General features: G+C 48.4%; 1 protein-coding gene across 2 annotated transcripts; it reads left to right on the top strand.

Moving 5' to 3' along the window:
* Nucleotides 1-1,210: 1,210 nt before the first annotated feature.
* Nucleotides 1,211-22,618, top strand: ALDH3A2 (aldehyde dehydrogenase 3 family member A2). 2 transcript variants are annotated; one of them, XM_063146479.1, is made up of 11 exons: nt 1,211-1,305; nt 9,820-9,994; nt 10,530-10,761; nt 10,991-11,076; nt 13,491-13,699; nt 15,077-15,194; nt 15,743-15,884; nt 17,450-17,616; nt 18,947-19,046; nt 20,160-20,395; nt 21,086-22,618. In XM_063146479.1, the coding sequence occupies exons 2-11, from the start codon at nt 9,833-9,835 to the stop codon at nt 21,098-21,100; spliced, it is 1,467 nt and encodes a 488-aa protein (XP_063002549.1). In that variant the 5' UTR covers nt 1,211-1,305; nt 9,820-9,832; the 3' UTR covers nt 21,101-22,618. The 2 variants fall into 2 exon arrangements, with proteins under 2 accessions (XP_063002549.1, XP_063002547.1); XM_063146477.1 differs by lacking the exon at nt 1,211-1,305 and adding an exon at nt 5,218-5,265.
* Nucleotides 22,619-22,622: the final 4 nt, after the last annotated feature.

The raw sequence follows: 22,622 nt of genomic DNA, 5'->3' as shown, positions 1-22,622 counted from the left end.
TTGCCAATTCTCCCGCGGGCAAAGTGGTGTCTTTTTTTATTCCTTTTTCTATTGTCAAATCACGTCATTGGAAAGTGGAATATGTGTCTTTATGCACATGGAGCTCCACGCCAGCGGTTTAATGCACTCTTGCCACGGCTGGTATCTGGTTTTGCAACGCAGGACTCATGTGGGATCATCCCTTGCATTCATGTCTTAACTTTGGGTGACGGGGGCGGCCAGGAACGATTTTGGTAGGCTGTAGTAACCAGGAACGTGCTCCTTTTTGCTTCCAGAAGAGCAACTTAGCTGGGAATAGCCACACCTCTTCCTTTATGTAATATGCAAACCAGCGTTCTGGGTCCTCTGGCACTTTGTGGGGGACGTTGGAGTTAGTGGCGCTGGAACCACATGCAGAGAGAAGGTCTTCCTTGGAGGAGGGTGGTCAGATGATTAGATCGGGATTCATTGGGAGATCTCTGGCTCATTGTTTCTGGTGTAGTGCTTAGAGCATTGGGTTGGGACTTTGGTGGCCCGGGTTCTAATTCTCACTGGATGACTTTGGGGCCTGTTCCCCTGACTCTCAGCCTAACCTACCTCACAGGGTTGTTGCGAGGGTAAAATGGAGGAAGAGGACTACGTGACCCACCTTGGGTTCCCTGCAAGATGGGGGGGGGGGGGGAGTGGAATACAAATGTAATAATAATTGCTTAAAACCAAGAAGGTCTTTCTAAATTAGTTCAGGAATTAGATCCATCGAAATTAGTCCGCTGAAAAAGAACGTGCAGAGGAGAATCGAGTGGATTTTTGTGCGGAAGGTACCAGTTCCCAATTCCTGGGCTGAGCATATGCTCAGAGGCACTCTTGTTCCTCAGTTCTGAACGTATGTCCACCCAGCTTGGCCAACGTTTTGAACCCGGCTCTAGTTCTGATAAAACATGCCCACACAGTAGATCCCTGTCTACACGCTGTGCTGTTTTTATTCCGTGTTTGTGTTTTACGTTTTTCTTGCCTTGCAACACCAGCCAGAGAACTTCAGGTTTTGGTAAATAAATATACCAATCCTGAAATATACCAACCCTGAACTCTTGTCTAAGAGTTTTCTTCTTGCTTGCGTCGCCTGCATTTCGTCGGGTTCTCTCTTTTTTCTTTTTTTACATGCATGGTGTTTTAATGAGAATACGGTACAGATGTCAGTCCTGGGCTTGGATCCAAATTTCTCTGCAGTGGGAGGGACGATTCCAGCTTGACAGGGTGGCGTCTCGGTTGGGAAAAGTGCAATCTTGTTTTTACTGAGGACGAAAGCCAACCGCTGTGCAGCGATAGGTAAAAATGTACCCTCTTGCTTTGCTCTCAAAACAGAGTTTTGAACTAATTCTGGCTGATGTGTCACGCAGGAGGCAGCTTAACTATCTTTGAGATTTGGGGGTGGATCTTTAAGGCAGAGAGAGAAAGAAGGAGAACGGAAAAGCTACTTTCCAAGAGCCTTCAGATATTTGGGGGAAATTGCCTTGTTCCCAAAGAGTTTGTGGTGGAATTTCCTTTTTTGTGTGTGTGTGGGGGTGGAATTTTCTGCAAAGCAAATCTGGACTTCTTTAAAACCAAATTAAAGTGGAGATCCAAGACCTTAGATCCTAAAAAGTTTTAATTGAGGTGTTGTTTTTAATCAAAGGCCAAATCGCTAAGAAACCAGAGGCACAGTTGTTTTTTAGCTTCGTGGAAGCTAGGATGGTGTGGTTGAACTGGATAGGGACCCTAGAATGAAAAGGGTAGCTCATAAAGCTGCAAAAATTTGCTGCGTTGCATAAGTTTAAATTAAATCCATTTAAATAAGTCCCAAGAAACCCCAAGAAAAGTTTCAGATTCTTTTTCCCTCCCCTCCCCTTTTGCTCTTGAGAATGATAAAATGTGGTGATTAGGACTCTGTTTCTCCTATTTTAAGTATTTAAAATGTATAGAAGGGGGGGATCCAAAGTCCATGGCCAGGCCATAACTTTATGAGGGCTAACCAAAAATGTCGCAAAATGGTGAACAAACCTTTTGAGTTTTCCGCTTTTCAGAAAAAACTGGGTTTAACTGTTCCGGCGCAAAGCCCTAAAATAGAGAAAGTTTATTGTTTTACCCCTCTTTGCGGGTCATAATCTTCCAGCCACTAGGTAATGCTACCCAATTTGGCTTCTGTTGGCTGCTGCTTCTTTTTAATCTCAAATCAGTCTCCAGAGTTGCTAACTTAAAACTGTTTCTCCTTACTCGTGTTCTATGCCTAAGAAGGAAGCGTTTGCTTCATGCCGGAGACAGACGTGGGTAACTGGTGGATTTTATATTTTGAAAACTTTGGGGGGCTTTAGACATGGTGTGTTGGCATTACTGTTGGTCCCTGGTCAACAGCTGAACAGAGTGTTGGACTAGAAGGACTCTCGGTCTGATTCAGCAGGGCCCTTAAAATGTTTTAATTGCAAGCTGAAACCAACCGGGCAGATATAATCTGTTTAGTTTCTCTTGGGTGATCTCTAACATCCTCCTACACTCTGTGTTATGACATTGCTGCTTCAACACACTAGTTCTCATCTGACCTCTGCTTTGCTCAACATGCAAGCAAGAGACAAATGAAGAACTCTGTGGACCCTGGAAACTTGCTCACCGCTTTTGTGTCACTTTGGACGCTCCTGATAAAACAGGGAGGGGTAATTTTCTTTTCCTTCCCTTTTCTTTTAATCGTTGGAAGCAATCCAGATTTGAAAAATGGGGTGCCGGAATGAGCAGCCGGCACCAAAGCTAATTTCAGATCCACGGGCCGTGCGTTGCAGGAATAAGCAGCAATGCAGCTTGGCTGTGATTCATGTAGGGTCGGGAAGGGGGGGGGCAGAGGCCGGCCTGGCACAGCTCACTTCACGCCAACGCAGAGGGCAATTTGTCAGGCATAAGCTGCAGCTTTAAAAGTCTCCTGATGCCAGCAAATAGAGACCCCGCCTCCCTGAGACATACCAGAATGTGGGGAATTCAAAGTGTTGCTCAAGAATAAAGAAAAAAATGTTGCAAGTTGGACAGGGGAGGAAAGGAGCAGTTACGTAACAGCAGTGCATAGCGTTGGCGCAAACCACTGGTGTGCTGCTGCAGCAAATCAGGTCAATGCCATCTTCAGATTGTGTTATCTGGGGACATAAAAGGGCTACCCTGCTGGATCGAGGCAAAGTTCATCTCGTATAGCAGCCCGCCCAAGTCAGGCACAAACTTTAAAGCCAGTGTGCTCCGGTCCGTGCCCTAAATCGGTATCTGGGGGCACGCTCCCTTTGAATAAGAAGGTTTCTTTGAGCACATTCATTGTTCCCATTTTGGTTTGGCGGGCTTGCTGCATGGCAGGCCAAAATTCACCCGGTGCAGCTTCTCCCATTACAAGGGAAATAAAACTGCCCCATCCCATAGGAGTCTTTATTTTGATCCTAAACATCTGGGGCGAGCAACTTGGACTTATCCAGATGTTTTGGCCTTGAACACCCTCAGGTTCACCACCGGCAATGCTGGTAAGGTCTGATGGGTGTTGTAGGCCAAAATGTCGTAGGCCTAGTTGCTTAGCCCTGCATTTTGCTATGAATTATATTGGGGGGGGGGAGGGAAGTCCTTTGAGTTTCCCTTCCCCTATTTCCCAGTTTCTGCTCCCTTGCTTCTAATCACAGCCTAAAAATTGAGAAGTTGAAGCATTGAGAGATCGTAATGTGTGTGGGGGAGCTTCACCTACAGGATATCTACCTATCGGGCTGCTATTCTGGGCGTAGGTGGAGAATGAAGGTAGTCACCTCTCTCCTTCTCTAGAAGATTATGGTTTGGTTCCCCCCCTCCCCTGGTGAGGAAAAGGAAAGAAATCTCTCTCTTGATGAGAGATTTGTGGTGATACCTGATCTGTGTTTGCACAGAAGTCAAGTCCCACGGTGTTCAATTAAAATTCAGTGTCAACATGTGTTTTGCTGGACGGTTATTATTATTATTATTATTATTATTATTATTATTATTATTATTATTATTCCTGGATGCGTTGTTTGGTTTCCCCCCACACACACACTAATTTGTTTCCTTTAAAGAGATGATTTTACAAAACAGATCCTTGCCAACCCTAAGTTATTGGTTTTAGGCATTTAACATGCTAAAACCTACGGCAAACATTTTAAAAAAACCAGTGAGACCCCTCGCAACAATAAAACGGCTAGACATGAAGGACCTTTGATCAGTGAGAGATTAAAATAAATGAAATTGATTACCATATATCCCACCTCGCTTAGCATTTCAAAGCCTCTTAAATGGATCAAATTAATTCCTGTTCAAATTAATTTCTCCTGTATCCTGCTTAATCCAAAGGATGCATGTAATTTTGCTTAGGCGTCAGTGTGCATATTTTTTAATTGGATGAGTTTTAATTACAACTTTGATATTTTATTGTTAGCTGCCCCGAATGCTTATATTTAGTGGAGAAAGGGGATATACCTATTTTAAAAAAATAAACCAAGAGGCCTACCTTACTTCGAAGTAGGCACTGAGACATAACTCCCAATCCGCTCAATGGGGGTTACTTTTAAGTAAGTGTAAGATTTTCAGCCTTGCACCACCAAGGTTTCTGGACATGCTTACTCAGAAGTAAAGTCCCATCGAGTTCAACAGGGCTTCCTCGCAAGTAAGCATGCCGGATGGCAGCACCGTCTTATGCATGCTTGGGCCTGCCTTGGGTTTACTCGCGAGTAGGGATGTTTCCGGTTGGCAAGCCCATGCACGAACACTTTTACTGGGGAGTAAGCCCCATTGACGTCAATGGGACTTCACTTTTGAGTAGGCAGGCAGGGACTTTGCTGCCTGCTGGATCTTCTAATTTTTAGGACCCACAATCTAAACTTAATGGCAATGCTTTTAATTAGGAGGAGGAGGAGGATTAATATAATTAATGACCATATTTTATTATCATTGGTTTTATTATTGCAATTATTAATAATTAACTATTAATAATGTATTATATGATTACAGATTAATAACGACACTTTATTAATCATCGTTGACCTCGTTGATTGCAATCATAATTATCGACCTGATGTGTGATGCGTTTGTTTGCAATGGCTTGAGCCATAGAGACCAGACAACAACAGAAAGCACGTGTTGGGGGGCGGGGCCTGCCCGGGACCGGAAGCGGGGCTGCCCTCCCACAGGCAGAAGCCGGTCACATGACCGGAAGGCGGAAGTGGTTGCCTGGAGGTGTGTCAAGGGAAAGATGCTCTCTCCGGGGAGTTGCGTTCAGACGGGAAGGGGGTGAGTCAGGGGAATAGGTGGAAATGCGTGTTTGGGGGGGTGGGTGTCAGTGGATAGGTCAGGGGGCCCACAGGGGTCAGGTCAATGCAGGTTCCCCCCATCCCATTTTTCTGGCAGGAAAAGGCAGGCATTCCACAGGGAGTGCTTTTTCTGCCCCTGTTGAATATCTGCCTGAACTGCGGCCCTTTAAAGGCCTGCCTTACTGTGGAACTGGCATCAGTGGGCAAAGCTGCCCCTGGTGAATTTCTGCCTGATTTGCAGCTGCTAAAAGGCTTTGCTTGTCCTGGAGGTGCCATTGAAAAAGAAGGCTGCCCTGTTGAGTGTCTGCCTGAGCTGCGGCTCTTTAAAGGCCTGCCTTACTGTGGAACTGGCATCAGTGGGGGAAGCTGCCCCTGGTGAATTTCTGCCTGATTTGCGGCTGCTGAAAGGCTTTGCTTGTCCTGGAGGTGCCATTGAAAAAGAAGGCTGCCCTGTTGAGTGTCTGCCTGAGCTGCGGCCCTTTAAAGGCCTGCCTTACTGTGGAACTGGCATCAGTGGGGGAAGCTGCCCCTGGTGAATTTCTGCCTGATTTGCGGCTGCTGAAAGGCTTTGCTTTTCCTGGAGGTGCCATTGAAAAAGAAGGCTGCCCTGTTGAGTGTCTGCCTGAACTGCGGCCCTTTAAAGGCCTGCCTTACTGTGGAACTGGCATCAGTGGGGGAAGCTGCCCCTGCTGAATTTATGCCTGATTTGCGGCTGCTGAAAGGCTTCGCTTTTCCTGGAGGTGCCGTTGAAAAAGAAGGCTGCCCTGTTGAGTATCTGCCTGAACTGCGGCTCTTTAAAGGCCTGCCTTACTGTGGAACTTGCATCAGTGGGGGAAGCTGCCCCTGGTGAATTTCTGCCTGATTTGCGGCTGCTGAAAGGCTTTGCTTGTCCTGGAGGTGCCATTGAAAAAGAAGGCTGCCCTGTTGAGTGTCTGCCTGAGCTGCGGCTCTTTAAAGGCCTGCCTTAATGTGGAACTGGCATCAGTGGGGGAAGCTGCCCCTGGTGAATTTATGCCTGATTTGCAGCTGCTAAAAGGCTTTGCTTGTCCTGGAGGTGCCATTGAAAAAGAAGGCTGCCCTGTTGAGTGTCTGCCTGAACTGCGGCCCTTTAAAGGCCTGCCTTACTGTGGAACTGGCATCAGTGGGGGAAGCTGCCCCTGCTGAATTTCTGCCTGATTTTGCGGCTGCTGAAAGGCTTTGCCTGTCCTGGAGGTGCCATTGAAAAAGCAGTCTGCCCCGTTGAATATCCGCCTGACCTGCGGCTCTTTAAAGGCCTGCCCTACTGTAGAGTTGGCATCAGTGGGCAAAGCTGCCCCTGGTGAATTTTCTATCGGCACGCTTGGTGGGAAAGCTGCCTCTGTGGATTTTGGCAGGAAAAGTCTGGAATTCAACAGGGGCAGCTTCCCCCCTTCCAGAATGGAGGTGGGCTTTGCTGGGAGGAAGGTGGTGCTGTTGAATTTCTGCCTGATCTGCAGCTGCTTCAAGGCTTTTTCTGGTGTGGAGGTGGCCTTGATTGGGAACAGTCACTCTCCGCCCGCCCAGGTGAATTCCCTGCCTGCCCTAATGCAGCTGTTCCTGGCGTTGTTGTGGGAGGGCTACCCCTGTTGAATTTCCACCTGTAAAGAGAACAGAGATGCCACCATGAAACGAGGAAAGCCGATGGGTAGTTTAGGGTCGAGGCAGGCTTGTGAGGGAGATCTCAAAGATTGTACAATTGCATGTAAGTTTGATGGGGGGGAAGCAAGAAACACCTTCGGGACGGTATTTCCTCTTTTGGGTAAAATAAGGTTATCAATAAAAAGTTTTTAAAAAGCAATGAAAAAGGGGAATGTGTCAGAGGGGCCAGATTATAGGGGCAAACCTGGCTGTCTTTTTATTTTCCTTCTTGCCCAGATCTTGCGCCTTTAGCAGCGGACTGAAAGGCAGGAATTCCACAGGAGAAGCGCTCTGTTATTTCCAGTCCCTTGCCAAAAGCTTCCCCTTTGGAATGTCTGCCTCACTGCTAAGGAGGAGCAGATAAAAAGTCCAGATATCTTCAAACGGAGAAAAGCGTGCAGTAGTGGTTAGAGCATCAAATCCCGACTCCACCACGAAGCTCACTGGGTGATCTTGGAGCAGTGACTTCCTTTCTGCACAGCCTTTCTTGCATGGGAGGGTTTTGGGATAGGAGATAGAACCGTGCTCCTCTCTCTGATCACTTCCAAAGGAAAATCGGGGTTACCTAAACCCCGCCCCCCATATATACCTAAACTGTGCGTGTAGGGTGGTCTGTGGGTGCTTTCTGTGGGGTGGGGTGTTGCAGTTGAACCAGGAACAGATGCATAGTTGCAGCGGCACGCGAGAAAAGAGTCCGTCGCGGTGTGGTATGCCCCATTGTTATGACAAGCAGGGTCTGCAACAGAATATTGCAGCATCGTGTGCTTCCGTTCGCCATTCCAAGTTTGCCAGCCATGTCCTCTTTCTGATACTCCATTCCGTCCCCGCTCTGGCGTTCCGTGCCTCCCCAACAGTAAGCCATGGTTGACACCAAACTACTCTGTTTCATTGGATTGTTTAAGGAGAGCGGTTCTCCCCCCCCCCACCTTTTGTGTGGAAGTTCCTAAAGTTTTCTTAAATATATTTCCACAAAATGTTGGGGGTCCCCCAAACCCTGCTGCTATCTTCCTGTTGTCCCTGGGCAATGCTGTTCGAGATATATAAGGATTGGAACTCCTTATATATCTCGTTATGGAGGCCGCTTTTGTGGGATTAACATCGTTATTTATGACTAGTTGAGACAGGTCCAGAGGAACACAGCCCGCAGAGAAGCGACTTTGGGCGTGTTTCACAGTAGCGAGGAGTTAGCTGCCTCTGCCAACTAATTCCTTTCCCACGCAACTGTTAACAGCCGCAAGAGCCCTTTGCTCTGTGTGCCCGCCTGGCTTTGTTGGCACAACGTGACTGATAACCAGCATGGTGGATGCGGTGGGATAATTACAGTGCAGCCTGTTGGTTTTGGAGGCGAGGGCGAAGTGACCGGGGCGGGTTGGGCCCTGAAGCTGTAATGATGGGGTGAGACCTGTGATTATGAAGCGAAGGTGTACTCCCGGTCGGAGGTGTCCGGAATGTTAAAACGGAGGCGGCTGCGAGTCCCATGAAGCGCAGCAGGATCAAATAGGTCATCTCCTGTTAACTCGAGCGAGGCTGTCTCGGCCGTAGCTGGGGCGCCCCAAGTGCATAAAAGGTGCTCTACACCACAGAGGATCCTGCGCCTCTGGATCCAAGAGCGCCTCCAAATGACAAAGCTCTTCCTTTAGGTCCCTTTGCACTCTCTGCGTGGGAGGGGCCAGAGGGACGGGGCGTGGCCTTCTGGGAAAACTCGGAGGGCCAGATTTAGCGGGCGCACATCCCCCGCGGAGCACAGGTCAGCAGTCCGCCCACTAGCAATAAAAACTTGTTGGGATCGTATTGGCCCCTGTCCATTCCGTTACCACACCCAGGCATTGATTGGGAACACACACACACACACACGCCTTCGCCTGGGTTTGATAAGCTGGAGAGATAGAGCTGGGTGCCTTCTGCATATAGGCAACGCCACGTCTCCAGATAACCTTCCCCAGCGGGTGCGGGCAGACGTCAAATAGTACGGGGGAATAATACGGCGCCGTACAGAGCCCTAGGACCTAATTTCCAAGGGACCGAGCAATAATCCCCCTGCACCGCCTGGCTGGAATCGGCTGTCCAGGTAGGAGCTACCAAAAGGCACCACCCATATTCAGAACAATCCTGTGGTTGATGGTATCAGAACCCGCCGAGGTCCAAGAGAATCCACAGGGCAACGTCCCTGTGTCCCGTCCCCCCCCGTCCCCTCGGGCGGCTCAACAGATTGCAGCCTGAGCGGGTATAGCCTTTGCCAAAGTCTTCTTTTAAAGCGAAGGAGAGAGTTGTTTTCCTAGGTATGCCTGGCCAGATTCCTTCTACCTTTCTGGATTTTGTCCGTGGGCTGAAAAACCGGTTTCAGCCAGCAGATTTGGAATCAAGATGCTAGTATTACTTAAAGAGAGTACACCTGGCATGGGGGTTAGTTTGCCAAGCAGGCTGTAGCGTTATGATCTGGGGTAAAATTCAGCTGTAATACGGGGATCCAGAGGGACTTTTGCATGAGTACTGAGCCCTCCCAACGCAGGAAAGGACTCCGAAATCCCTAGTTATTTTTATTTTATGTATTGCTTTGATATTGTGCTTTTCCCCCTCTTGCAAAGAACCCAGGGCTTCTCATGGGCTGCTGCACCTCTCCTTTTTAGCCTCACAACAACCCTGTGAGGTAGGATAGGCTGAGAGTCCAAAGTCTCTCAGTGGGGGACTAGAACCCAGATCTTCCTGATCCCAGTCCGACGCTCTAACCACTACACCGCACTGGCTACGCTGTTAAAAATGTGTGTGTTAAAATTGAGGTTACCCGGCGGGCCGAAGTGGGAGAGCAGAGTTGGGTTCTCACAACCGCTCTGCGCTGGTGTTTCGAGGGGCCCAAATCTGCCTGCCTTTGTCGCCGCAGCCTTCCAGGAGCCATGGACAAGATCAAGGCGACGGTGGAGCGGGCCAGGGCCGCTTTCAACACGGGCAAGTCGCGCCCCGTGGAGTTCCGTATCCAGCAGCTGCAGGCCCTGAAGCGGATGGTGGAGGAGAAGGAGAAAGACATCGCGGAGGCCCTTGAAGCGGACCTCCACAAGGTTTGGGGCTTGCTGCAGCTATGGGTGCAAGTTGGGGAATGTAGGGGGAAATGCTGAGGCTGTTGCCTTCTCCCAGCAGGGTGCTTGGGGGAAATATTGCAGTGGGTCTCTCTCCTGGCGGGGTCCCTGGGGAAAGTACTGAGGCTGAGGCCCTCTCCTGGTGGGGTCCATGGGAACGTTGAAAATCCCCCCGGGGCCTACCTTCTCGCTGCCACTATCACCCCTGCTTTTGTGCCACCTCTTTTCTCAGCATTGCCACCGCTTGCTTGCTCGGGAGGCCGGAGGCCGTGGCATCTCCTGCTCCTCTTCCTCCTCCTCCTCCCCACCTCCGTGACCTGGTCCGGAGCGAGAGGCAGGCGAGCGAGCAGCTTGCAACGGTGAAGAGGCGGAGCCCGGCCAGGGGGCCCATGCCAGCGAGCCCCTGTTGGGGCGGAGGGAAGGATGTCTGTGATCATTCCGTGTCCCCGCGTTTTGGGTCGCTCCCAGCCTTCTTGTTAATCAACCTGTCTCCTTCTGCTTGGCACCCCCGGAACAGAATAAATACAGCGCCTTCAGCTACGAGATCATGGGCGTGCTGGGGGAAATCAACCTGGCCGTGGAGAAGCTCCCCGAGTGGGTCGCCCCACGGCACGTGCCAAAGACCGTCATGACCCTGGCGGACGAGAGCTACGTCCGCTCTGAGCCCTTGGGTGTGGTCCTGGTCATCGGGGCGTGGAACTACCCCTTCGTCCTCGTCATGCAACCCCTGATCGGCGCCATCGTGGCAGGTAAACCGGGACGCGCGCACCTTCCCGGATCCGCCGCTCTGCCGTTGCGCCGGACTGCAACTCCCATCAGCCCCGGCACCCGCGGGGGGCGATTTGCATAGCGCTCGGTCTTGAGCTCTGAGTTTGGGGGCGGATTTGAGGCAGGGGGAGAAGCGCCACCCCATCTGCACCCCCTCCGGCTCCCGGATCGTGCCCACCCACCCCTGTGACGGGTGCTCTTGCGTTTCAGGGAACGCGGTGGTGGTAAAGCCCTCGGAGGTCAGCGAACACACGTCCAAGCTCTTCGAAACGTTGCTGCCTCAGTACATTGACAAGGTTGGTGCTGCGTTGAACTCTTCCGACAGATGAGTTTTCAACCTAAGCATTTTAAGATGTTGCGGTTGTTCTTTTAATACCGTATCGGTTTTATATGCTTTTTTAACTAGTTTTATGTATTATATTGTATTTAACGTTGTTCCCTGCCTCGATCCAGAGGGAGGGACGGGTAAGAAATTATTATTATTATTATTATTATTATTATTATTATTATTATTACCACCAAGGGTCCATCTAGTCCAGCACTCTGTTCGCACAGTGGCCAACCCCAAAAAGTGGCCAACCAAAAAAGCAGGATGTGGTGCAACAGCACCCTCCCGCCCATGTTCCCCAGCGACTGGTGCACACAGGCTTTACTGCCTCTGCTAGTGGAGGTTGTACTTAGCCATCAGGGCTGGTAGCCATTGATCGCCTTCTCCTCCTCCAGGAATTTATCCAACCCCCTTTTAAAGCCACCCAAATGGGTGGCCATCGCTACATCTTGTGGTAGTGAGTTCCATAGTTTAACTCTGCACTGTGTGAAGAAGTCCTTCCTTTTATTTTTCCTGGATCTCCCACCCATCAGCTTCCTGGGATGACCCCGTTGGATTCTAGTATTACGGGAGAAAAATGTCCCCCTCTCCAACTTCTCCACACCAGGCATGATTTTGTACACCTCTGTCCCTTAGCCTCCTTCTTCCCAAGTTGAACAGAAGGACGCAGACAAGCTAGAGCGTGTTCAGAGGAGAGCAACCAGGAAGATCAGGGGTCTGGAAACAAAGCCTTATGAGGAGAGACTGAAAGAACTGGGCATGTTTAGCCTGGAGAAGAGAAGAGGAGATTGAGGGGAGACATGATAGCACTCTTCAAATACTTGAAAGGTTGTCACACAGAGGAGGACCAGGATCTCTTCTCCATCCTCCCAGAGTGCAGGACACGGAATAACGGGCTCAAGTTAAAGGAAGCCAGATTCCAGCTGGACAGCAGGAAAAACTTCCTGACTGTTAGAGCAGTGCGACGGTGGAATCAGTTACCTAGGGAGGTTGTGGGCTCTCCCACACTAGAGGCCTTCAAGAGGCAGATGGACAACCCTCTGTCAGGGATGCTTTAGAGTGGATTCCTGCATTGAGCAGGGGGTTGGACTCGATGGCCTTGTAGGCCCCTCCCAACTCTGCTATTCTATGAATTCTATGAACAATCCCTGCTGTTGTAGTCTTCCCCCTCCGGTGACGGCTGGGGGTACTGCATGTTAAAAACACAACAACAACATTCTGTAGAAGCAGTGTGGTATATTATTATTATTATTATTATTTATTTATTTATTTATATAGCACCATCAATGTACATGGTGCTGTACAGCGTAAAACAGTAAATAGCAAGACCCTGCCGCATAGGCTTGCATTCTACTAAAATCATAGTAAAGCAATAAGGAGGGGAAGGGAATGCAAACAGGCACTGGGTAGGGTAAAACTAACAGTATAGGAGTTAAAACACAGGCACACAAGAACACCTAAGCAAAACTAAACAGTGAAATCAAAATGCCTGCCGAAATAAACAAGTCTTAAAGAGGCAATGAAAAACCCGGTCGAGATTTTCTCAGGAAAGCCCCTGGTTTGGTACCACCAAGTGGCTACTGTTACAGAAAAGGTAACCTCTGTGCAAAACAAAACTAAGATGTAAATAGAGGTTGTAGGAGCATGGCTTGGCAGACAGCGCATGTGAAAAGGGCCTAGGAGAGACAGTGTGGTGTAGAGGTTAGAGTATTGGACTGGGAGTCGGGAGATCTGGGTTCTAGTCCTCACTCAGCCACGGAAGCTCACTGGGTGACTTTGGGCCAGTCAGAGACTCTCAGCCTGGCCTGATTCACAGGGTTGTTATTGTTGTGAGGATAAAATGGGGAGGACAAGGAGTATTATGTGTTCCTTGGAGGAAAAACGGTGGGACATAAATGTAATAAATAAATAGGTGTCTTACTGGATCGCAAACGGAATATGAGCCAATGATGTGTTGTGGCAGCTAAGAAAGCTAATATGATCTAGTGTGGGCTCTCCCACACTAGAGGCCTTCAAGAGGCAGCTGGACAGCCATCTGTCAGGGATGCTTTAGGGTGGATTCCTGCCTTGAGCAGGGGGTTGGACTAGATGGCCTTGTAGGCCCCTTCCAGCTCTGCTATTCTATGATTCTATGATTCACTGAAGGCAGGGTGTTCAGATCAAGCGAAGTCATGGTTCTGCTCTGTCCTGCGTTACTCAAGCCTCGCTGTCCTCTTCCGAGCGCCACATTTTAAGAAGTCCATGGACAAGTTGGACCATGCCCTTAGAAGGGTGGCAAGGACGGCGAGAGGTCTAGAAAGACACTGCAGGGTTGATGTTTTCTCTCTCGATCTCAGGGTAGCCAGACTGTTTCTTAACCGCTGTCTCATTTGCCCCGCCTAGGACCTGTACCCGGTCGTCACCGGAGCGGTACTAGAGACCACGGAGTTGCTGAAGCAGCGTTTTGACCACATCCTTTACACGGGCAATGGCCACGTGGGCAAAATCGTCATGGCGGCGGCTTCCAAGCACCTGACGCCCGTCACGCTGGAGCTGGGAGGGAAGAGCCCTTGCTACATCGATAAGGACTGCAACATTGACATGGCTTCTAGGTAAATCGTGTTTTGTTTTCTCATTTTGTCTGCTTCTTTCGTTTGCGAGTGGTCCGGCGGTTGAACCTCTTGGGGCGACGTGTGGGCTGAGAGCGTAAATAAAGCCAAGTCTTGTTTTTAAAAGCAGCGGCGAGAACTTCACCTCCAACAGAGAAACCTAACCGAGCAGCTCAAAATATGGAAAATTTGGCTTTAAAATTTGGCGTTAAACATTTAAAAAAAAATCAACCCAACAGATAAAAACACGTTTGGAAGGCTTGGGAGAATGAAGAAGTCTTTGCCTGGTGCCGAAAAAAACAAAAAAGGTGCCAAGCGGGCCTCTCTAGGAAGAGCTTTATACAATTTGAGGGGCCATGGGAGAAAAGGCCCTGCCTTTTTATAAAAAATCATTAATAAAAAAATAACATTTTTATTAATGATTTGGACGAGGAGGTGCAGGGAACGCTGATCAAATTTGCAGATGACACAAAATTGGGTGGGATAGCTAATACCCTGGAAGACAGAAACAAACTTCAAAGTGATCTTGATAGGCTGGAGTGCTGGGCTGAAAACAACAGGATGAAATTGAAGAGGGATAAATGCCAAGTTCTACATTTAGGAAATAGAAACCAAAGGCACAGTTACAAGATGGGGGATACTTGGCTCAGCAATACTACAAACGAGAAGGATCTTGGAATTGTTGTAGACTGCAAGCTGAATATGAGCCAACAGTGCGATATGGCTGCAAGAAAGGCAAACACTATTTTGGGCTGCATTAATAGAAGTATAGCTTCCAAATCACGTGAGGTACTGGTTCCTCTCTATTCGGCCCAGGTTAGGCCTCATCTAGAGTATTGCGTCCAGTTCTGGGCTCCACAATTCAAGAAGGACGCAGACAAGCTGGAGCGGGTTCAGAGGAAGGCAACCAGGATGATCAGGGGTCTGGAAACAAAGGCCTATGAAGAGAGACTGAAAGAACTGGGCATGTTTAGCCTGGAGAAGAGAAGATGGAGGGGAGACATGAGAGCACTCTTCATATACTTAAAAGGTTGTCACACAGAGGAGGGCCAGGATCTCTTCTCGATCCTCCCAGAGTGCAGGACACGGAATAACGGGCTGAAGTTACAGGAAGCCAGATTCCGGCTGGACATCAGGAAAAACTTCCTGACTGTTAGAGCAGTGCGACAATGGAATCAGTTCCCTAGTGAGGTTGTGGGCTCTCCCACCCTAGAGGCCTTCAAGAGGCAGCTGGACAAGCATCTGTCGGGGATGTTTTAGGGTGGATTCCTGCACTGAGCAGGGGGTTGGACTTGATGGCCTTATAGGCCCCTTCCAACTCTGCTGTTCTATGATTCTGTGATTCATTCTCCTCCCTCTCTGTCTCCCTTCTTCCTTTAGGCGGATAACGTGGGGCAAATTCGTCAACTGCGGCCAGACCTGCATCGCCCCCGACTACATCCTGTGCGACAAGTCCATCGAAGGTCGGGTTGTGGAGTCGATAAAGAAGAACCTGAAGGTGAGAGTGGAATGGAGTCCGGGGATGGTCTACATCGTGGAAGGCTAGACTGCGGGAAAGGGTTTCGTTTCACGTGTGTAGCGCACGGGGGAGTTGTTGACAACCTCCTGCTTCGGAACATGATCTTTTAGAGTCCCTGAGCTATGTCATCTGAGCCAGGGTACATTTGTCTGTTTAAAAGAAACCCTCCCCTAGTAACTCCCTCATCCCCGGTCAGTCTCCATCAAAGCCAGGATTGCTTTCCAGGGTGCCAGGCGGAGAAGCGTCCGCATCACCTACTCTCTGATCTTTTTTTCCTAAAATACTGGAGATGCCGCTTCTGAGACCTTCTGCACCGGACGTGTGGTGCAACGCGTCTTTGAGTACACGGAGACACGTTGCCTCCTCCAGTCGGGTGCCCCTGTCGGTGCCAAGCACGGCCTTCGTCCACCCAGCTCTGGTCTTTTACCTTTAAAAACGGGGATACAAACTCTGACCGGTGACATAAATAAGGCGCTTGTCCCTATGATAACCAGACTGATGTGTCTCGTCGACGTTTCCGCTTGCAGGAGTTTTACGGCGAGGACATCCAAAAGTCCCCGGACTATGAAAGGATTGTGAACAAGCGGCATTTTAAGAGGATCATGGGCCTTTTGGAGGGGCAGAAAATCGCTTACGGAGGGGAGGCTGATGAAGCCACCTGCTTTATTGGTAAGGCCGGGGACCGATTTGGGTTTGTTTTGAATCGCAGGGACACAAGAGCTTTCGATGGAACAATGCTTTAAAAAGGTGTTTTATGTGGAAGTGGGGAAGACAACCTATTGCACTGTTGAGGGAATGTGTGGTCCCTTCCGGGACTTTTTCCAGCTCGATAACATCGTTTTTGGGGTGTGGCGACCAGAACGGGATACGTTTAGTGCTTTAGCATTGAGTGCAGTGAATTTACAACGGCTCTGTGTCACCCTTCATCCCCTGTGCTGCTCGCTCCACCTTCATTCATTTAATTCATTCGATTGCCCGTACTTTCAAAACGCCCCAGTAACCGCAGTTCTCCGGGTGGCTTGCTGTACGTTAAAAACGCACAATCCGAACGTCGCATCAACGCGGGGCGGAATCACACCCGGGTAAAACCGGCGGCAAAGAATGAAACTGTTATGGCATCATCAATCCATATTAAAACCAGCAGCAGAATAGAGTCCTAAATGTCCTAAAAACAGTTCTTCAAATGCCTGGGAGAATAAAAAATGGTTCTTTAAAATGCCCTGGGGGAATAAAACCTGGTGATGAAAGTAGGCACCAGGGTGTCACCACTAAAAAGTCCATGTCTGTTTTAGCCATCTCGCTAGCCTTATTTGGCGGGGGTACCTGGAGGAGGGACTCAGATGCTGGTTTTAGTGTCCAGGTAAGTAAATATGGGAGGTGACCTGAGGCCACCAGTGAGGGAGGAAGCAGCAGCCAGGCACCTCTCCACCGTGCCTGGGTCCAGCTCCAGCTGAGAGCCCCCTCCCTCCTGCTGTCAACTGTAACTGCTAAACTTTCCAACTAAGATTGTAGTGCCTGAATTTGCTTTCCTTTCCCCCCTCCTCCTCCTCCCTCCCAATCCCCTTTCCTTTTGTGTCATGTCTTTTAGATTGTAAGCCTGTGGGCAGGGACTGTCAAGAAATACTTTTGTAAGCCGCCGTGAGAGCTTTTTTTGGCTGAATGGCGGCATAAAAATCCTTAAATAAATAAATAAATAAATAACCTGGCCCCAAGCCGCTAAGGGCTATCAGGCTTAATAAAACCATCCCTTTAGATTGGACTGGCCACCAACAGAGATCACAAAGTCCTGACATAATGCGATCACATTAGCTGATCCCAGTGAGCCCTCCAGCATCCCTGATTTGGACTAACTGAAGTTTCTGAAACGTTTTCGAAAGCAGCCCCGCATATATGGCACTGTGGTAAACCAAACTGGAGGTGAGCAGAGTGTAACTAGAGAGCCAGTGTGGGGTAGCAATTACAGCGTTGGGCCAGGAGTAGGGAGATCCGGGTTCTAGTCCCCGCTCAGCCTTGGAAGCTCACTAGGTGACTTTGGGCCTGTCAGAGGCTCTCAGCCCAGCCTACCTCACAGGGTTGTTGTTGTGAGGATAAAATGGGGAGGAGGAGGGTTATGTATGCCGCTTTGGGTTTCTCTGAGAAAAAAAGGTGGGATATAAAAGTTACGAATAAATAAATAAAGTAGCTTTCCTTCCTCACCTCTTCAACTTGGCATCTCTCTCTCTCTCTCTCTCTAGCTCCCACGATCCTGACGGATGTCAATCCGGACTCCAAAGTCATGCAGGAGGAGATTTTCGGCCCCATCCTTCCCATTGTCACCGTGAAGGGCCTGGACGAAGCCATTCAGTTCATCAACCAGCGGGAGAAGCCGCTCGCTCTGTATGTCTTCAGCGACAACAAAAAGGTAAGCGTTTCGGGCCTGGTTGGTTTCTCGGACATATGCAGGCTCTTGGATCGAATCTCGGCCCTGATCCACTCCTGGGAGATCTTCTCCACCTGGCCTTGGCGTTAAGTACATCTCGGGGGGGCAGGAAGGTTTCATGTCCCTCCTTCGCCACCGGTTCCTGCATGTTGCTTTCTCGGCCCTAATTTCGTCCGGAAAAAAGAACCGCGGCGGCCTTCCTTCGAGGGATGGTTGCAAAGCTGAGCATGTTTTCGTTGGGGTAAACCACATTTCCTTTTTTGAAAAATGCAACACGTCAAGAGAGAGTAGAGTAGTAAGCCTGCCCCATCCTGACAATATCCCACAAGGCCTCACGGGAATGTGACACTTCAGCTGTGGCGCCTTTCTCAAGGCGAGGCCCAAATTCTTCGGGGGGGCGGAGCAAAGGCAAATGGGCGTAGCCAGAGACAAAAAGGGACAGGATCGAAATATAAAAAGCACCGGCGTGTTTCGGCTGAAAACACTTCCCGCCAGTCTCTTTAGCCTTTGCGACGGGCGTTTCAGCCTTTCCGAAGGGCAAGAAAACCGCGCAAAAGCGGTCGAAACGCTAAAAGAATGACGGTCAGGGAAGAGTTGACGTGAGACGAGTCGCCCTTTCAGATGTTTTTCCAAGTTCCAGCGTCTGGTTTAAAAATCGTAAAGTGCCCCAGAAGTTAAACGCGCTGCAGAAATTGAGGAAGTGTTTCACGGACCGTCTCTTCTTCCATTTGGAGAATTTTCAGGGCTGCCTTCAGACCGATATTTTAACAGTAGAGGACTTTTTGTGATATTGAGGAAATATCAGTACAAGGGGTTTGATATCCGAAAAGCTACCGCTCTCCATTAGAAGAATTGGGCGCCTTTTGACATTTTATTAGACAAGCGCTTGGAGGAGAAGGCTATCCATGGCTGCTAGTCACAGCGCCATGTGCTGCCTCTAGAGTCCGATGCGGTATGCCTCTGTATACCAGTTGCTGGAGGAAAACATAGGGAGGGGACTATTCCCCTCATGTCTTTTCGGTGGGCTTTTCTTGTGGGACACGCCATGCTGGGCTAGGCGGGCCTTTGGTCTGAGCCGGTAGGATCCTTTTTCTGTTCTTCCGTCCTTGTTTTGCATTCCCAATTACAGTAACACACCGGAAGCAAAGTAGACTCTTCCAACATGAACAAGTGTGTTCTTTTTCTCTCTCTCCCACCGGTTAATCAGCTCAACCGCAGGCTGATTAATCTGTTGGCTAAACTGATGACCTGACTTCCCCCATTTTTCTTTCTTCTGTGTTTCTCCCAACTTCCACACACGCACACCCTGCAGGTAATCAAAAAGATGATAGCGGAGACCTCCAGCGGTGGTGTGACGGCCAACGACGTTCTCATGCACTTCTCTGTCCCGACCTTGCCATTCGGAGGGGTTGGTGAGTAGATGGCGCCGAGGGGCAGGTTGGGGGACGGTTGGAATTTGAACCCGCTCCTCTGTGGTGGAATTTTCTAATTTGAACGTATCTGGAGTTCGAATCCTGCCTCTGTCACAACCGCCTCCAGTGGCCTTGGGTGACTCTGCTCTGCCTCAACAACGCCCCCTCCTCAAATCTGCAACTTGCCTACCTTACAGGGCTGTTGTCAGGATTACCGAGATTACAAATAGATAATGTATCTGAAGCGCTCTAAACACAAGGTGCTTCCTAAATTTTCTTACGATTTATTTATAGGTTACTGTCAAATTCATACTAATTCATTATAGTATTTTTATACCAATTGTACTGAATAACAATTTAATAATAATAATTGCTGCTTTTCTCTTTCACCTCAGTGAGTTGACTCGGTTACATTTAACAACAGTTTAACATTATCAGCATTATTTGATGATGATGATGGTGTTAATTGCTTGTGGACTAGATACTTTTTTTCTATTTTTGCAGATCTATTTAAACAGCTTCACTCTTCTATATAGCTGCTTTTCTGTTTTGCTTTCTGAGGCCAGGTCATGTGGACCCGGTTATATTTCATAACAATTTATCATCAGTTATTTAATAATAATAATAATAATGTTAATTGCTTGAGGACTAGTCGCTTATTTTGCGTGTCTGTTTACCTGGCTTCAATTTCCTGTGTTGCTGCTTTTCTCTTTTGCTTCTGTGAGGACAAGTTGAGCTGACCCAGTTATATTTAGTAATGATGTATTGCCGTGATATAATCCTAATGATGATGATACTATCTTGAGGACTAGTAACTGGGGTTTTGGGGGGCAGATTTATTTACCCGGCTTTTCTCTCCTGTGTTGCTGCTTTTCTCTTTTGCTTCTGTGAGGTCAGGTCACATGGACCCAGTTACGTTTCATAATTTCTCACCATCTTGATTTACTACTAATAATGTTAGAGTCTTGAGGACTAGCAACTTTATTTTCCCAGATCTGCTTATCTGGCTTCTCTCTCCTGCATTGCTGCTTTTCTCTTTTGCAAGTTCAGCCCCCGTCCACCCAGCCTCGCCCGACCCGTTTCATTAACCCCTGCGCTCCTCTGCCCCCCCAGGTAACAGCGGGATGGGATGCTACCATGGCCGGTACAGCTTCGAGACCTTCTCCCACCAGCGCTCGTGCCTCATCCGGGCCCTCAACATGGAAGTCGTGAACAGCATCCGCTATCCACCCAACAGCCAAAAGAAAGTGGATTGGGCCAAGTTCTTCATCTTGACCCGGTTCTGTAAGCGCAAGGTCGGGCTGGTTGCGCTTGCCGTGCTGGGAATCCTGGTGGCCATCGTAATCAAGGTGAGCCTTTTCCGCAGGGTGCGGCCACGAGTCCGTTAGCCATCTTTGCCCGCGTCAGAGAAGCGAAAGCAATAAAGCAGCGGTTCTCAACCTGTGGGTCGCAACCCCTTTGGGGGTCGAACGACCCTTTCACAGGGGTCGCCTAGGACCATCGGAAAACACATATTTCCGATGGTCTCTTGTTCAAGACAAAATTTCATTTATTTGTAATTAGAAATAAATATTTCACAATATATAATTACATATTGTTTTTTGTGATTAATCACTGTGCTTTAATTATGTTCAATTTGTAACAATTAAAATACATCCTGCATATCAGATATTTACATGACGATTCATAACAGTAGCAAAATTACAGTTATGAAGTAGCAACGAAAATAATTTTATGGTTGGGGGTCACCACGACATGAGAAACTGTATTAAAGGGTCACGGCATTAGGAAGGTTGAGAACCACTGCAGTAAAGGAAGCTGATTTTCCGAAGGACGAGCGTTTGAAATTAAAACCATCAGGTACCAAGTGGTACGAAAGCCCCTTTTTCTCTGCCTGCCAATTCGGAGAGTGTCCGAATCGAGATACGGCCTCTAAACAATTTCCTTCTTGCAGCGTTCGTGTTTTTAATTTCTTTTTAAAGAAAGATACAAAAACATACACTGTACGCTGAAAGGCAGTTCAATTTTCTGTCTTCCAGGTCGCAGTCTTCTGAGTCCGAGGTTCGCCGGATGTCGTGATGCAACGGGCTATTATGCAAGCGATGATTCTCACAGAGGCGCGTTGCTGATCAAACACACTTACCAGAGTTTTATGATTGTTTATTACCTATTAAGCGCACACGAAGTTAAAATAACACGACCTCAGCGGAGACTGTGAACGGGAATCCGTGATTGTCTCCTTCCACTGAAAAATTCCCCCCACCCCCAGTATCCCCCCCTGGCCCATTTTTAAAGGAGCACAATTTGAAAATGCGGAACGGACCAAGCCAAAACAGAGCATTGGGAATTCGTGACACTGATTCTCAAAAGTATCTCCCCGGACAATTTTTTTAAAAAAAAAAAAAAAGCGTGCTTGCTGTGTGTCATGGGAATAACCGGCCCTTGTCAAACATCTGAAGATTTTTCGCGGGGGTCTTCTTTTTCCAAAAGAATTTAAAACAAAAACCCGGGAGGTTTCAAAGGCAGCCCCCAATTCGAAGCGTTTCCTGTACAGTTGGTACCAGCAAAAAAGGAAAAAGAGGCCATCTGTAATTGCCTGATTTTTCTAAATTGCCGTTCCCCAAATTGACCCCCCGGTAGATGCATTGGACTACAGCTCCCATCTGCCCCGCCAGCAGGGCTGGAGATAAGCGGGTATGGGATTGTAGTCTTCATTTATTCCCTGTTCTCTGTTTTTTGTATTTTATGGCAGCTGAGCAGTTAAGACATGTGATGTCCCCTGTCTTCCGGGAAATTGTACTTCTATGATTCAAATTGTGTTGTGGTTGGGAAAGGCTTATTAAAAAAAACTAAGGTCTAGGTAGGTGTTTAATAGTTTAATTCCAGCTGACTTAGGAACTGTTACACAGGAGTTTGTGTGTGCACAGTGGACATGGGCGGATGTCAATTTAAACTCTTAAGTTTATCAAACTGAACAAACCCAGGCCTGACTTGGGTTCATGTGGTCCCCAAAAAACCCTCCTGTCCCCCCAACGCAGCTGCCGTGTTCACTTCTGTTTTCGTATAACCACAGCTTGTTGCGTTGCCCAAAACAACAAACTCCGGTCAATGTTAACTGTGGTTTGCTTCAAAACAAGCCAACTTCGAATCATGGCTTAGGAAGCTGGCTTGTTTTAAACCAACCAGCTGTGTTGGACAACAACATTCCATCAACCACAGCTGACACGGCGTCCCAGGGCCCTCCAGCTGTTTTGTCTAACTACTAGTAAGGGATCATGGGAGTTGTTGGCGGAAACATCTGGAGTTTCCCATCCGTAGTTTGGCGTTAACGTCTGAACCAGAGTTTTGTTTCTTGCTAAATCCGGTCCCTTTTTAAAGCACTTTTGCGCTTGTTCTTTATTTAAAGAAAAATCACACACTAGCAAATAAAGTATTTTAGACGTCAAGAGTAAAAAACTGACATGAGGTTAGAATGACTACAGAAAGCTTTGATATCGAAAAGTTACCTCTCGCCTTATATTTACTAAACGTGGATATACCGTATCGGAAATAAACATTTATTAATCCAAGAACGTG

Source organism: Elgaria multicarinata, chromosome 22 (genome assembly GCF_023053635.1).
Source record: "Elgaria multicarinata webbii isolate HBS135686 ecotype San Diego chromosome 22, rElgMul1.1.pri, whole genome shotgun sequence".
NCBI lineage: Eukaryota > Metazoa > Chordata > Lepidosauria > Squamata > Anguidae > Elgaria > Elgaria multicarinata.
This window is presented reverse-complemented; position numbering and strand designations above follow the sequence as displayed.

Coding starts and splice junctions, on each gene's coding strand:
- ALDH3A2 (XM_063146477.1), top strand. CDS start 5,228: ATGCTCTCTCCGGGGAGTTGCGTTCAGACGGGAAGGGG. Junction 5,266..9,819: donor TGCGTTCAGACGGGAAGGGG/GTGAGTCAGGGG, acceptor TTGTCGCCGCAG/CCTTCCAGGAGCCATGGACA. Junction 10,762..10,990: donor GATCGGCGCCATCGTGGCAG/GTAAACCGGGAC, acceptor CTTGCGTTTCAG/GGAACGCGGTGGTGGTAAAG.